The sequence below is a fragment of the Bidens hawaiensis genome, unplaced genomic scaffold (assembly GCF_021521415.1).
Source record: "Bidens hawaiensis isolate Kalapana, Puna unplaced genomic scaffold, B.hawaiensis_p1.1 tig00057784_1, whole genome shotgun sequence".
NCBI lineage: Eukaryota > Viridiplantae > Streptophyta > Magnoliopsida > Asterales > Asteraceae > Bidens > Bidens hawaiensis.
In genome coordinates, this window is record NW_027500419.1 from 28583 (window position 1) to 45353 (window position 16771).

At 33.2% G+C, this 16771-nt stretch overlaps 1 protein-coding gene across 1 annotated transcript; it reads right to left on the reverse strand.

Moving 5' to 3' along the window:
- Window positions 1–1510: 1510 nt before the first annotated feature.
- LOC143602029 (uncharacterized) lies at window positions 1511–6629 on the reverse strand. Its single transcript, XM_077079282.1, has 10 exons — window positions 6151–6629; window positions 4980–5054; window positions 4790–4843; window positions 4624–4702; window positions 4417–4544; window positions 4254–4337; window positions 4075–4158; window positions 3397–3548; window positions 3151–3301; window positions 1511–1993 (listed from the first exon to the last, which is right to left on the reverse strand). Exons 1-10 carry the CDS (start codon window positions 6526–6528, stop codon window positions 1682–1684), a joined length of 1497 nt encoding a protein of 498 aa, XP_076935397.1. The 5' UTR covers window positions 6529–6629; the 3' UTR covers window positions 1511–1681.
- Window positions 6630–16771: the final 10142 nt, after the last annotated feature.

Below are 16771 nucleotides of genomic sequence, written 5' to 3' on the forward strand. Positions count from 1 at the left end.
CAAAGCTTGTCTATTGGTATTTATAGAAAAAGAGAGAGCTTCTAGAAGTCTTTGCTGAGTGATGTGGGACTCATTAACATATAAAATGTAACTTGGAAAATATGTATTAAATGTTGTAGTCTTCACATATTTCAGAAAATCACTAAACAGTCCCAAAAAATAGCATAAGTTTTTATGTTTTGTTTACTATAAGATCTTGTACAACTTTTCTAGTAATTATTATCATTAATAGGCTTTTTAATGCTCAAAATAGGAGACGAAATTAATCAGGTTTTGGGTCGACGAATCTAACCCATTAAAAAAGCATTTTGTGTTCAAGTTGACCTTTTTTCATTAAACGGGCCATGCTCAATTGCTCATGTTGACTTGTTTAACCCGTTTGCTTAAGCATGTCAATCAACTAACTTGTTTATAATATGTTTGCACCATAATTTCCCAACCACTAACTCGATTAACATGTTTACAACTTGTTATCACCCGTCTTAGATAAAGGGTTAAATGGGTCATCAAAAGAAGACGGGTTAAAACATGAACCGACTTACATTTCTGTCTCGAGGACTAGATGTTGAACTACATCAGGTAGTTTAATAAATAAGTTAAACAAAAATCAACATACGATTTACAGGTGATTATTAAGAAACGAGGTTCAATAAAGTTCAATTTCAACTTGCATCAGCCAAAGAAAAAAAGATTTAGGGTAAAAAAAAGTAAGTTAAAAAGCATGGTTAAATAATAATAATTACCGTGAAGGATTTTGAGAGAAAGGTAAAAGTCCTGGATTGAATCAGCTTATGAGAAACACAAGTAATTATGGATGTGATTCTATCATATATAGAAAATCACAGTTTTGACCCTAATAGTTGAACTAATAAGATGTTTTTTATTTGCTTATGCTTATTTTGTTGGTTCATTTTTATTAAAAAAAAATTAAAGTTGCCTTCATTAGTAAAATCACTATATAAAAAATATTCTAGACTTATTTTCGTGATTAAAAAAAATCTACTCAATTGTAATAGCAAGTTCAATTCCTTCGTTTATATAACAATTATAAATAATATTATTAAATTTATGGGTAAACTTTAACAGCATTTACGTACACACACATTTTGAAAATTAGGATGTGATTAAATCATACGTGTGGTATAACATCAAACGAGTAGCATGATATCAAATTAAGTTGACATATTACATTAAGTCTAAAGTGGCAGCTAACCGGATATGTCGGATATGTCGGAGTGTTTTAACCCTCAGAGACGTGGATAGTTTAATGTGCAACTAGAGTGAACATAGTGCATAGGAACCTTATCGGTTCATAAGAACCGAAACTTTGTTTTTAGTAGGATTAGGTTTGCTATCCAAAAGGGGTTGTGGCGCAGCTTGTTGCCCGCTTACCAGCCACTTCATTGTAAATCGTTTGAATGTTTTTATTGAAATACAATCCGAATAAAGAGTATCTATGATTCTCATGATCCTTAAAAGACATCATGTGCAATGTTTCACGACATATCAACAACAACATCCTTAAAAGTACTTGTTAATAATATTTCTATAATTATTAAAAAAAATTGGCATATCCTTTAAAGATATAACAATTAACACTAGTTTAAATTATTCCAATAGATTAAAGAACACATACACCTTATACATATACACCAAAATATAAACTGGATCTAAACTAATCTCAAATCTTCATAACAGAAGCCCTTAAACAATCTTCTGGTTTTGGCTTAATCTTGACGGGTTTACCGAGCTTGGATTTATCTTCCAGTCTTGCAATTTCCCGGGCCTTTTCACAAACGGGAAACCCATTATCGTCCCATGATTCCAAGATCACACCCGATCCAACACAAACCTGTTCTTCATAGAACGCTGCAAATTGGCCCGCTGCCAGACCTTGATCATCTTCAGGTAACTGAACGGTTCCAATTTCGGTCCCGTTTTCTGTAACTTCTATGTGCAAAGTGCAGTTGTAGAAATCAGGCCCGTGGCGAACCTGTCAAATATGTTATTAACAAATTGTGTAGTATTCATCGTTGGGCTTTAATTTATTTTGTTAAATTTGAAGATTCAATGTAAACTAGACTTGTAAACAAACTGAACCTTCAGTAAACCGTTCCGCGGAAGTTCGTTTGTTTAATAAAAAAAGAACATGAACAACACTTTTTGTTCATTTAGCTAAACAAATGAGCATGAACACGTCTTGTTCATTCATTTATGTTGGTGAGCGTTCGTTTACATTCGTTCGCTTAAATCTTTTATGTTAATTCGTCTAAATGCGTTCATTTATGTTCGCTAGTTTACAATTGTTTAGGTTCGTTTGTATATATATTCATTTAACTTTTTTAGGTTCATTACAAATAGGTCTAGTTTGATGATATTAAAAGATTACCTATTACAATTTAGTCTACTTTTATTAATTTTCTAGGCACGACAATATGATGTTCACGTTTACTTTATGTTAGTTTATATTCGCTCATCTATGTTCTTAATTAAGTTTGTGAACCGTGTTTATACCATTCACAAACGAACATGAACACATTCATTTTCTTAAAGAACGAACACGAACAAGAAAACCTCATTCGTTTAATTGATAGTTTTTTGATCATTTGTTCGGTTAAAGTTGAACGAACGAACACGGACATGCCTCGTCCGTGCTTGTTTGGTTCATTTGACAAGCCTAATGTAAAGAGCTTAATTGGAAGTGGATCAAAACTGACCACATTATATTTTAATGATAAAAAGTCAAAAGAGGTAAAATATAAATAATTAGCAATGAAGAAAATGGTTTGAATGAATTAACTACTTGACTGCTTATGAACTTTTAACTAGGTTTTGTTTTATAAAATCGGTAGTTATTTATACAAATTAAAGAACGGACAAAAGACTTGCAGGGTCAACCCATACCCATTTTGACCCGTTATCCAACTCACTAAATAGGTTAATTAAAAAAATCACCATCATCTGAATATGCAGTTACCTAATCATATAAATACATTAAATATTTATAGAACTAAATAACAGATAAAAAGTTTTATAGGGTCAACCTAAACCATCATGACCCCATACCCATTTTGACCTGTTATCCAACTCGCTAAATTACTTACTTTTCAGACAGTATTGACAAATTTTCGGGCATATTATTTAAATTACCTTGCATTTCAACTGATTGAGGTGGCGAGGAGGAGATCCACTAATCCATCTAAATGACCCAACATGAAACGACCGTCTTCGTTTGTCAACAGAGTAATAATTTCTTGATACAAAAACGACATTATTTTTAACATCTTTCTCAACAACATACCTGCATAATAAATTTGCATTATGTGTTAATTAATCATTAAGATCGAAATAATAGCTGACAAGTATGTGATATAATGGTGAAAGTTCAAATATTACCATGGCCCACCCGCAAGTTTCAAACCTTGACGTTGACCAATTGTGTAAAACCAAAAGCCTTTGTGAGACCCTAACAGATCCCCTGTCTCAGCTTCCAATATTATACCTTCTTTTTCCCCAATATGTCTTGCCACAAATTCACTAAATTTAATCTGCATAATAAAAACACTTCGATGAAGGTAGCAATAATATTAGGTACCAATAAACTTTCTTATTTTCCATTAAAGTCAGTAACTAACTTATTATACATAAAATTCGCTAAACTTGTCTAAACTTATTCAGTGAACCGTTTAGATGGAACTGGAAGCCTGGAACTTCATTTATTTTGGTTTATTTAATTATACAAAAGAACATAAAACAAATTTTTGTTGTTCATTTAGTTAAACAAACAAACATAAACACATGTCTCGTTTGTTCATTCATATTCTTGGTTCACATTCGCTCATTTGTGTTTGTTTGTTTATATATTAATTTAAAACTCTTAGTTCAGTTACAAAATATTATATTTTTATGAAATTTATATGTGTGTTCATTTACATTCGTGAGCCGTTCGTTTATACTATTAACGAACGAACATGAACAAGGAAAACATTTATGAAATTTATATGTGTGTTCATTTACATTCGTGAGCCGTTCGTTTATACTATTAACGAACAAACATGAACAAGGAAAACATACCTTCCCAAGGAAGCATATTCCCTGTGAATCCTTTCTATCTTGATTGGGCAAATCAAATTTTCTAGCAAGCTTGCGAACCTCATCCTGATTAAATAATAATTTATATATAAGATATTATATGCATACACATTCATGTACATATACACGGGCCCTGTGCATTTATTGTAGAGCATACTTACCTTTGGAATACATCCAAGGGGAAGCACAAGTCTTTTAAGCTGAGCTTGTGACAGATATGAAAGAAAGTAGGTCTGATCCTTCACCTGGAAAACAATTAAAAATAATATTATATAAATGATAAAAGTCATAAAACGGATAACAAGCGTATCTTTAGTTCTTTACCATATCTTTTGAGAGTTCGAGAAACGAAAGCTGGTTGTTTTCATTTGTAACAGTGTGAACAACCTTTGCATAATGTCCAGAAGCAACATAATCAAAATTCATGTTACTTATGGCATCCATGAATGCACCTAAAGTTTAAAAGTAAAATTTAAATAAATAAAATGCCAACAGTTGAGAAGCAAAATAATGATTACCAATATTACCCACCGAATTTGATTCTTGTGTTGCAAAGAACATCGGGGTTAGGGGTACGACCACATTTATATTCTTCAATAATGTAAGATACCTGCAACAATGTGTGTCAAATATGATTAGCAAAACAATATGATTTCAATGATGATATGATCTTTTGAATAAGGTTGCTGTTACATACCACTTTGTCCCAATATTCATCTGTCAAATGTACAACTTCCAGTGGTACATCAACCTGAAGCAATTTGTAAAAGTTTCTTGATAACTTGATATATACAATTCATCAAACTTGGAAGAAACAAAGTAAAGGAAATTTGGGTGATATGATGACAAAATGAGTTCAATAATATACAAGATGTGAAGAAACTAACTTGATTGCAAACAGCTTTTGCATACTTTAAATCCTCTTCCCAGGGACATTGGGACCAAAAGTTTTCAAAATCTTCCTATAAAAAAGTTTAGTATCAGAAATAGCTGAGTAATTAGGAAAGAATATAAATAAGTAACTGGGATGTGCATGGTTTGGTTTCGGTCGGTTTTAGGCTAAAACCAAACCAAAAATCAAAACTTTGGTCTTTGAACTTTTAAAACCGTCCAGTTTCGGGTTTTTTCGGTGTTGCCATTTGAGCTTGAAAATTTTGGGCCGAAATAAAAATTGGCCCAAAATCATGAATTTGATCCTAAATCATTTTGTTAATTAATAGCTAATTGATTATTTATACACTTGGGCTAATATAAATGAGTTACACATTTAACTAATTCTTATAACCAACTTAACAAAAAAAAATTGAAAATCTATAAATTATATTCGGTTCTTTTGGTTTATATTAACGAAAACTGTACCGTAAGTTCGGTTTTTACAAAAACATAAAACCAAAGCGTCTGTTATTGTTTCTCTTCAGATTTCCCGATTTCATGAGCAGTGAACACCCCTGAATAAAGTAAGGCATGTATCTACAAACCCTAAATTTGACTCATTTTGACTCTAAAGCACATGAACAATAGCATTCAAATGCATCAAATTATCTAAACTTCGTATTAATTTCCATCTAACTTGCTTGACAACTTCAATTGAATATATAGCAATAACAAGAAAATTAGAGTTAAATTCAAACCACCACTCCGTCTACTTTAGTTTCTTGTCATTGATAAATGTTGTTTCATGAGTCAAGCCAAGGTGGGTTCAAGCTCGAGCTCGAAATTAAGCTACATATTTATTAAATTCATATAAACTACTTATAATAAAATTAGAAAATCTATAAATTCAGTTCAACTCAATTTTTTTCTATTAAATACCAAAACCAAACCGAAAGCACCAAAGCATCTGTTTTTGTTTCTCTTTGGGTTTCCCGGTTTCATCCACACCCTATATAACTAGTTAATTAATTGACTACAAACCCTAAATTTGACCATAAAGAACATGAACAACAATAGCATTCAAATGCATCAAATTATCTAATAACTTGCTTTCACAGCTTCAATTGAGTAAATAACAACAATAACAACAAAATTAGGGTTACATTAATTCAAACAACCACTCACTTGAAACCAAATTTTGAGATAAAAAGCAGTGCAGGAGTGACCAGCAGCGTGAAGAAGCCGAAGCGCCACGCTGCTATCCACGCCGCCGCTCAGAAGCACGGCTACTTTGAGCCGCCGGCTGCTGTCAGGCATTGAACAGGATAAGTAATTAATATCCAAACCATTATTATTATTATTAAGGTGGGTTGAAATTGGGGGAAGTGTAGGTGTGGTGGTGATGGAGGATAAGATTGGTTTGAGTGTTTTTATTTTTGTAGGGTAATTAAAGATTTGACGGCGGAACAGTGGTGTTTGATGGAACATGTTAATGAGAGGATGACGGTGGAGCTTAGTGGTGGTTGGGTGGTGGAATACGGCGGTCATTGTTGTTCGGAGCATCGTTTCATCGCCGTCGTTGTTGCCGCCGTTGGAAATGATTTATATTGGTTGGGTATATATACTTACGGACCCCTCTACTTTAGTTTGTTGTTGGTTTTTTACAAGCGTTAGGTACTTTATACCTTTTTAAATTGGTAATATGTAGAATTTCAAGTGCGATGCGGTAGGATTTAGTTCGGGTTGATACCGGTTCATTGTAGTGTTGGTGTGGTGCTTGAAATCGGTATAAATAATGTAATGGTGTTATATCAATAGATGGGGTTAGTGATTTGAACGAAATTAATAAATATCGTGAAACCTCGAGATTTTTAGATGAAAAATGAATATTTTTTTTTGGATGAAACTTGTATAAATGACCAAAACTCAGGGACGGAAATGATAATTTACGCTTTTAAGAGAAATGTAAAAGTTGAAATTAATGTTATTTTGTTTTTCGTCTATTTTCATTTCACGCTGGCTAAATATAAAAGCACCCGTAATCAAAAACTCGTTCATGTAAAACCCTAAGATTTTGTGTATCGGGGCGGTTCCCCAACCACCTCCACATTTCATCTGCCAAACCATTTCATAACTTGATCACATAGGCGCCAACCCATTCCATAACAGGATCAATGGTGTGTGAGGCATTGTGATGTACTTGAGATGAATGTGGGCGTTAGACTCGTTGCAAATGGTCTCATATTCCTTTTATTTGGTATAGAAACTTACAAAGACATAGGCAGATTTAATATATAGGTTACTGGGGAACAAATCCCGCATATTTCTTATTTTTCTATATTAAGGTTTTCTCTTGGAATTTTTAAAATTAGTACCACATTTGAAAACGTCATTATGGGACTAAGACTACTTCTATTGGCAATCTCATAATGAGATTGGTTTGCCAAAAGTTAAAAAAAAAATTAAAAAAGAAAATAAAGCAATCTAGATTGGCAATCTGGGTTGGTAGAACAAAACCCAGATTGCAATCCAAACTAACCCTCAATAACTTAATTATTCAATTAACTTTTAATATTCGAACTAAAAAAAATAATTAAATACACGATATTTCTTAAAAAAATTATGAACATTCCGACATAAATTTTATTTAAAACGGACTTCGTTAAAAAATACTTTTTTAAGTTGGAATGGGTTGTGAATGTGTGTAAAAGATTGGGGTGAATTAAATTATGTAGATTGAGGAGAGATAAATTAATTTTATAACATGAGATTGGGATTGTTAGATTGTGAATGGGTATAGCCTAATTCACATGGTAAAGACGCAAGCATCTTAAATGGGAGGTTCTGGGTTCAATCCTATCCAAGAGAGGAATCTGATGCATGTAATTTAGTCTTATAATTAAATATAAACTAGTAGGGTATCCGCGCGACACTGCGGTGTCGACAATTTGCAACACGTGTTTTTTTAGTTTATCAATTCGCTTGTGATGTATTGTATAAGTATTTTGTTAGTGGTCATCACCCACACGTTTCAGTGTGCATTCGTTTCCTATTGGTGCTGGTACATGCTCAGACTTGGCTTGGTCCATTAATGTATCTAGCCTCCTATTCAACAATCTTCGCTCAGAACCGGCAATACATTTTCAATGGGCTTCAACTGGAATGATCTTACACCACATGTTTACCTACGTTGTCTTGAAACACAGTTTTATCTGAGCCTTTATTTTTATTTCCCCTACAACCTACATTCACACATTCTATTCATTTAAAACAATAGCATAAATCATAACCATGAAAATCTAATACGCATTTGAAGCCCCAGCTGGCATAAATTTAAAGCTTTTGTCATACCCCAGCTTGTTTTCGAAGTATATAGACAACACTGAAATCCAACATGTCAGATGTGTTTGTTTGCTGCAAGCTTGAAGACCTTAACTATGAGCTTAATAGCAATAATAGTGTTACACTAAGCTTTTTTTTACAACATTAATCTTATCTTGTCCATACTTGGAGCGAGGTCTTGCAGCTTCCTCACTTATTCGGGTTCATCTTATCTGTAAATATCCAAAAAGAAGTATTCAATTATTGTAAAATTATTGTTTGCAAGTCAACATGCTCATTTTAACTCGTACTAAAAATTACTTGTTTTGACCCAAATCAATATTGGCCCGTAATATAATTACTCATTTTAACATAAACTCATTTTCACTCGACTATTGAATTATGTTGTTCTGACTGCAATTTCTAGGCTTGCCCATACTTCAATAATAAAGCTACTCATTTACTCCTATCATCTTTGACCCTAGAGACCACTACACTAATTGTTAAAACTTAGTTTTGTGACAGAGAATAAAAATAAAAACAAGCTAATCAATGAAGATATAAATTTGAACAAAAATATACAAAACATAGTGAAACAGTTAGGATACCTCGAATCAAATCAGCTCACCTGCTTGGTTTCTGCAACACGAACTCGAGGCCACCCATCTAAAACTAAATCGGTTAAATCTTTTAGTAAATAAAGTTTGTTGCAAAAATTTTTGTAAAGAAAACTCATCATTCCAAGCATCCAAATTTCACCATTTATATGTCGTAAGAAACAAACCACATAAATTGACTTAGAAATCGTACACAAAAAATTTTAAACCCAAATCAAGTTAAGAAATAAGTGATAGTTTTTACTTAAAAAGTGCTTATTTTATATTCAGATGATTCACACCATATAATGTATAAATATATCTGAACAATATAAATATTATACACATAAATGTTAGTCATACCAATAATTTAAAGATGCCAAAAATATTATCATCTCAAAAACATTACCCTTACACGCTACAAGTACTGTTAGCACTTTCCCATACTGCCAGAATATTTATTCTGCTGGAAAAAAAAACCATTAAATATTTGTTTCTAATCGACATAATTAATAATACAACAAAAAATATTTTAAAAGTAATAAAATAAACTACCAGCATGGCTAAGGGTGATAGACAAATCGCCTTCTTAGGTTGTAATTTAAAAATAAAAATCCAAGGACACAAGAAAGAGTTACAAAAATTAGTTTGTGTACTTTTAGTATTTTCATTAAGGTAATGACTACACTAAACTTTTTAAGTTTCCATAGTAGTGACACTTTCCAAGTCTTATTATGATAACTCCTATCATACTCTTTCTCAAAATAATACCAGTATAATTTTCTAAAATTGCTCTTAGGTTGCTGACCATATACAAATTAGTATTGCCCCAATTAATCCAATATTTGAGCAATGGTTCAAGAATCATGGCTGCACCTAACATAAAAGCATAGTCATACCTCGAGCGCCACCCACTTATATGTTGTGTTTCTATAGTCGGTACTCTAGATTCATGCAACCTAGCGACTCCAAAATCAGCAACTTTAACAACCCGTGAGATCAAATTAACTTCGTAGAAAGATTGGTATACCAATACATATGGAAAAGTACACGATAATAATCCATAATAACTTTCTTAAAAAAAAGAGCATTGATACCAAGGAAACTCTTGCTTCAAGCTCATCCATTAAAAAAGCATATTATTATGATGAAGGTAGGACAAGCCTTTGGGTTAATCTTTATTTTTTAGTAACAAAGAAAACTTAAATGATTCGTTCTGCTTGTGTAGAAAAAGATATATGCTCCATTGTGCCATAAGCCGTGAACTTTGATGATGATGAAACATTAACATTATCTCACTAAAAACAAACAATAACAAAATAAACATTAGCATACCACTCTAAAATGAACAAATATATATATTCTTAAAGATATAAAAACCAAAGTGTAATGGACCACGCAAACAAATGAAAATAATGATGGTGAACCGAGCTCGCCTTGTTTAACTGAGCATGACCCGTTTATTTCGTGAGTAAGTTTTGAGCCCAAAACTGTCCTAAATCGACATATGCACAAATTTCGGTTTTTTTGGTTTCGTTCCAGATTCTGATTTTGGTTTCAGTTTTTTAGTTTGGTTACAGTTCGATTTCATTTTATTCGGTTTATGGATTCAGGTTTCAGTTGCACCGTTTCAGTTCGGTTTCAATTTATTCGATTTATCTGCTTCGTTTTTTTAGTTTCGTTAAAGAGTTCAGCTTCAATTTATTTATTTTTGTTTAGCTTCAAGTTTTGGTTTCAGTTTTTTTAATTTTTAATTTCAGAGTTTTTTTGTATCGTTTCGGTATTTTTTGTTGTTAGTTTTTTTAAGTTTTGATTTTTGGTTTCATTTCATTTCGGTTTCATTTTAATTAGTTTTTCGTTTCAGGTCGGTTTCGGTTTAGTTTTGATTTTTTCAAGTTTTTTTTTGTCGCTTCGTTTCAGTTTTTTATTTAAGTTTTTTTGGTTTCGTTTGAGTACAAAAACTGCATTTAATGAAGCGTGTAATTTATGATCTATATGAGTACAATCTCATCATAACGGCTTCAAGTACAAATATAAGTAATGGTACCTGTTACACGGGCATAGACACTTACGAAGTATTAAAAGGAATGAAATATGTCTTGATAAATGAAGATCATTTCCTTCATATGCTTGTAAGTTGTAATTATTCTACTAACTGTCATATGATTTCATATTTAGACCATGCGGGGAATTTGTTTAAGAATCCTGCAAATCATATCAAAGCTTTTAAAAAATTAAAATTATAAATTCATTAAAAAGATTAAAAATGTTACATTAAGGTCAACAATAGCATTAAATTGCAGCAAAACAAAGTATACAACTAAATTGTAGCAAAACAAAGAATACCAATTTGTTAAGCTTGATGCTATACGATATGTCCAGAACAAGAAACTGTTACAGGTTTCATTGGGGTCGAGGTTTGGCTCAGATCTGACTATTAGGCTGATGTAGTTGCAATACGGGTTACAAGTGAAAAACATCTCACTTGCCATCCTCTTTTATGCCATGCAAACAACACCTTATACACTTAGTTAACATATATACAGGAAAAAAAACGAAATTCTCTTTTCACTCTACATGAATACACACTAACATATATATATATATATATATATATATATATATATCTAACATATATATATATATATATATATATATATTATAAAGGTGGTCACTAAATGGTAGGTTGTATGCATAAAATAGCATAGTTGGAACATAAAAATAGAAAATAAAAATGAAACATTAAATACATTTTAAATAATCAAATTCAGAATAGAATAATAGATGAACCATAAAAGTAGAAAATAAAATTTGTAAAATTATCATTTGATCTCCTTGTTGAAGATTTTCATGGCATTCTTTTGAAATTCCATACAAATTGACCCTAGAATAAAGGTGGTAACTGTATAATTTGGCCTTGGATGGCACGGTTTTTTCAATTAGATTTAAAAATTGTATTTAATGTGAATTAAATCACAATATTTTTTCATTATCAAGTGACTTGTACATTGATGCATTAATGAGTTGTACATTATAATCAATAACTCGGTATTAAACAAATTTTATGTCAAAACGTCAACAAAAATAAGCATGTTGCAACAGTGGGTTCGTTTTTTTTAAATCATAATATATTTAAAGATATAGTAGTAACAAAAAAAAATAAATAACTTGTCATATATAAAGGGAAAGATGAAGTGCCAAATTTGTAATTATTACTTATATTTACAAGCAGTTAACTAAAGTTGAGGGACTATTAATGTAAGTTTGTTTTTAATGTGTGTTTGATTTTGCCAAAAGACTACTATGTCCTCCTAACTACCTTAAGACATGCATCAAGTATTGCGATTTATGCAATACAATTTGTACCTCTTAAGTTTTAAGAGGTCCTTCACTCTTCCTTTATATATGGTAGAGATGTAACATTAGCTGTTAAAAATACACATATGAAAACAAGATGAAAAGCAAAATAAACAATTACTATTGAATTCAATCATGCACTTATGTATTTTTATTCGTTATGGAAAACCATTTAACTATACATCTGAAAACAAGATGAAAAGCAAAATAAACAATTACTATTGAATTCGATCATGCACTTATGTATTTTTATTTGTTATGACAAACCATTTAACTATGTATTGTTTATTTGTGGTTGGGATCAATCAATCAATCATACCTAGTTTAGTCTCACCAACAGCAAAGCTATAAGTAGGGTCTGGAGAAGATGGGATGTAGACACACCGTACCTCTGTCCAACGGGATAAAGAGGTGGCTTTCAGAGATACCCTCAGCTCTGTAATACATATGTATGAGGCAATATATAGTAAATGAAATAGTAATAATAATAATAATAGTATTAATAATAATAAAAATAGTAATAATAAAAACAATAATAGTAATAATAAAATATTAATAATACTATATGGTGTGTGGGCAAAATAAGGTAAATAGAAGCCTTAAGGTACTCATTTGTCCCTAAAAATCTTTAACTTTAATCATACTTCTCCAAGAATTCCTATCTCCAACCATGTTCTCAGAGATGTTTATGTCTATCAAATCACGCATAATCTTCTCATCCCAAGTCAATTTATGTCGTCCTCTACCTCTCCTCCCCTCTATAGTCAAGTTTTCTACGGATCTAACAGGATTCGTCGAATGTCTTCTCTTCACATGTCCAAACCATCTCAATCTCCACTCTCGTATCTTGTCTGATATGTTCGCTACCCCTAATCTCTCCCGAAACACAACATTTCTTATTCGGTCTAACCTTGTGTGCCCACACATCCATCGTATCATTCTCATTTCAGCTACCTCCATCTTCCGCACTCGTGCTTTCTTGATGGCCCATCAATCTGTTCCATATAGCATATTGCTGGGCCATCAAGAAGGCACAAGTGCGAAAGATGGAGGTAACAGAAATGAGAATGTTACGATGGATGTGCGGGCACACGTGGTTGGGATATACCTCATAATTGTGCTTAGCTTTACTAGTTAAAATGATAAGTTGTCATTATTTGTGCGACCCGACCCGACCCGAACCTACAATTTAGGTGTCGAGTTAAGCGACATTCAAATATCGAATAAGCGATCCATGTGAAAAAAGAAAAAAAAATCATGGATCTGTCATTGAAAACGAACCTACCCGTTAACACGCAATTTATAATTTTGTTTTATCTCAGTCTTATTAACCGTCTATCATACATCATATTCAACATAAAGATATATTTATCACACTTAAACCAATACTTTACAAAACTAACAATATCTGCTTGATAATGAAGTAACAGTATTATTGATAACTCAACAAGTTGGAGGACCTGGTATAGAACCAAAATCTACAAGAATTTGGGACTACTTTGAATGAACGTGTAGTAAGTGATTTTCATGAATAAAAATTACGTAAGTAATAACTTATTTATACTGTGTAACATCCTAAAATTTATAATGTTGAATAAAGAAAGTTACGTTTAGTGATTTCGCGTTATTAATTAATTAATGTCGAGTAAAGAACGGATCATGGACTTAGATTAATTAAGATGGGTTAAATGAGAATGGGCCTTAGGTCCATGGGCTTTAAGGGATATAAATATCCCCTAAACCAAGCTAAAACCCTAAACCCTCATTTCATTTCCATCATAATCTCTACACACTCCAAACACACACACACACACACACACACACCATAAACGAGCAAGACCCGAGAGAGAGTAAACGTTAGTTGGTATTAGATCTTATTACACGAGATCTAGAGTGTATAAACAAGCTAACCAAGATCGAACGAGCGCTAAAGGTATGTTCTTGACCTTTAAAGTTTACGTTTTATTGAACGTTTAGCCTTTTGAATGTCCTTAAGCTTAAAGATCCAAGCTTTATAGTATATACGGGATATATATACGACCGAAAATGGTAGGGAACGTTAGTGGGTGATGTCGAACCACAACAAGGGTATTAAAATCGCCAAAATGCTTGATAAGAACCAAACCCGTAGCTGAACTGGGCAACTTCGCCTGCGAACTGGGCAACTTCGCCTGCGAACTGGGCAACTTCGCCTGCAAAAGCTTAACTTCGCCTTCAAAGCTTAACTTCGCCTACGGCCAAGTTCGCCTAGCTGGTAACTTCGCCTAAGACCAAGTTCGCCTAACTGGTAACTTCGCCTAAGGCCAAGTTCGCCTAAATGATAACTTCGCCTACGGCCAAGTTCGCCTAACTGGTAACTTCGCCTACGGCCAAGTTCGCCTAACTGGTAACTTCGCCTAAGGCCAAGTTCGCCTAACTGGTAACTTCGCCTAAGGCCAAGTTCGCCTAACTGGTAACTTCGCCTAAGGCCAAGTTCGCCTAACTGGTAACTTCGCCTAAGGCCAAGTTCCCCTAACTGATAACTTCGCCTAAAGCTAAGTTCGCTTAAGGTTTAACTTCGCCTAAAGTTAAGTTCGCTTAGAAAATAAATTAAAAACCTAATGGAAAATGTGTTAAGACAGTTAATGTAAATAAAATTTTTCCAAGCTGACCTGGCAGCTCGACCCCAGCCAGAGGCTCTGCCCCTTGGACCCTGCTAGGGGCTGCCGCCCCTAGACCCCGCTGCCAGGGGCGCTGCCCCCGGACCCCCGTTCGTTGTGGGTCATATAAAGATAGAAATACAACATGAGTAGTAGTAGTTAATTGATACGTGTAAATATTATACAGTTAGCCGTGCACAACTGAAGAAAGGGATAACTATTAACGGAGAGCGTAACAGGATTCAGGTGAGTTTCTAGCCCCATTTATGTGTTATGTTTTCGGGGTTGTGTGCATACTCGATATGTTTGTTAATACGCTTATCCTAAGAGATAAGTGTATGCCTTATGTGAATGATGTGATATGTATGAATGATGGCTTGACGGTACGTGAACGATCTTCGGATATTGCACGTACTGTCAGGTTGTAACGCTAAGTATAAGGTAAGTATGATATGTATGCTTATGTGTATGAATGTGATAAAGTTAATAAAAGAAGGAAAGGATGGTTGTATGGTTACGAAGAGGGTACCGAGCCATAATAATACTCGAGGTATGATGTATGGTTGTATGGTAACGAAGAGGGAATCGAACCCTACTAATATTCGAGAACTAGGGAACCGAACCCTACTAATATTCGAGGAAAGAGGGTACCGAGCCCTAATAATACTCGAGGTATGATGTATGGTTGTATGGTAACGAAGAGGGAATCGAACCCTACTAATATTCGAGAACTAGGGAACCGAACCCTACTAATATTCGAGGAAAGAGGGTACCGAGACCTAATAATACTCGAGGTATGATGTATGGTTGTATGGTAACGAAAAGGGAATCGAACCCTACTAATATTCGAGAACTAGGGAACCGAACCCTACTAATATTCGAGGAAAGAGGGTACCGAGCCCTAATAATACTCGAGGAAAGAGGGTACCGAGCCCTAATAATACTCGAGGAAGGAGGGTACCGAGCCCTAATAATACTCGAGGAAGGAGGGTACCGAGCCCTAATAATACTCGAGGAAGGAGGGTACCGAGCCCTAATAATACTCGAGGAATGTAGGGCATAATGCTCTTTATAACGTAAGATATGAAAGTAAGTTAATACAAAAGAAAGTATGAAAGTATGAAAGTATGAATGAAAGAATATAAGTTTATGTGTATTGTATAGTGTATGATTAACTAGAACTCACTCAGCGTAGCTGACTTTTAGTATGCACGCAGGTGAGTAGGATGAGGCAGCTCGCTTGAGGAGACACGTGGCACTGAATAAGAGGCTGGCATCCGAAGACTCAAGACGTTTAAGTCTAATGTTTGTTTATTTTGAAAGACAAAATGATGTTTTAAGACAAGATGTGTTTTGTTATGAAATGTTTTATGAAAGCTTTTATATTCCGCGAATGTTTTAATTAACTCTGATATTTAGAACTGCGTTTATGAGTAAATCCAACACGAAAGTAGGGCTACCGGTAACGGGGCCTTACATACTGAATTTGTTACCAAAAAATTCTGAATGATTAACTCACATATACCTTTCACACGCTGTTAATATAATGTTGTCACGTCTATTATCCACATTTTAAATTACTATTTTAAGTTAATACATATCTATACACTTATCGAGATAGGTATTCACATTAGACAAACTTGTATTTCACGGAATAATTTGTTTACGTTTCACTCTTTCGTAACTCTATCAATAGCTATACATCATGATTCTCGCTTATGAGTCGATTTTAACCTATATAGTAATATCTTTTATTTCCCAAACAAATGCTTTCTTTCTTTAAAATTTTACAAAAATCATTTAAATAAAAAAAGCGAAAAAAGGAAATGATTTAAATAAAGGAAAGATTTTCATAAATAATAAGAAAAATAATTGAAAAGGAATAAATTTGAG

Excerpts from the sequence above, each read along its gene's own strand:
- LOC143602029 (XM_077079282.1), bottom strand. The coding sequence starts at position 6,528 with ATGCTCCGAACAACAATGACCGCCGTATTCCACCACCCAACCACCACT. Across the intron at positions 4,844-4,979 it reads CAAAAGCTGTTTGCAATCAA|GTTGATGTACCACTGGAAGT; the intron begins GTTAGTTTCTTC and ends AAATTGCTTCAG. Across the intron at positions 4,545-4,623 it reads CAACACAAGAATCAAATTCG|GTGCATTCATGGATGCCATA; the intron begins GTGGGTAATATT and ends TTTAAACTTTAG.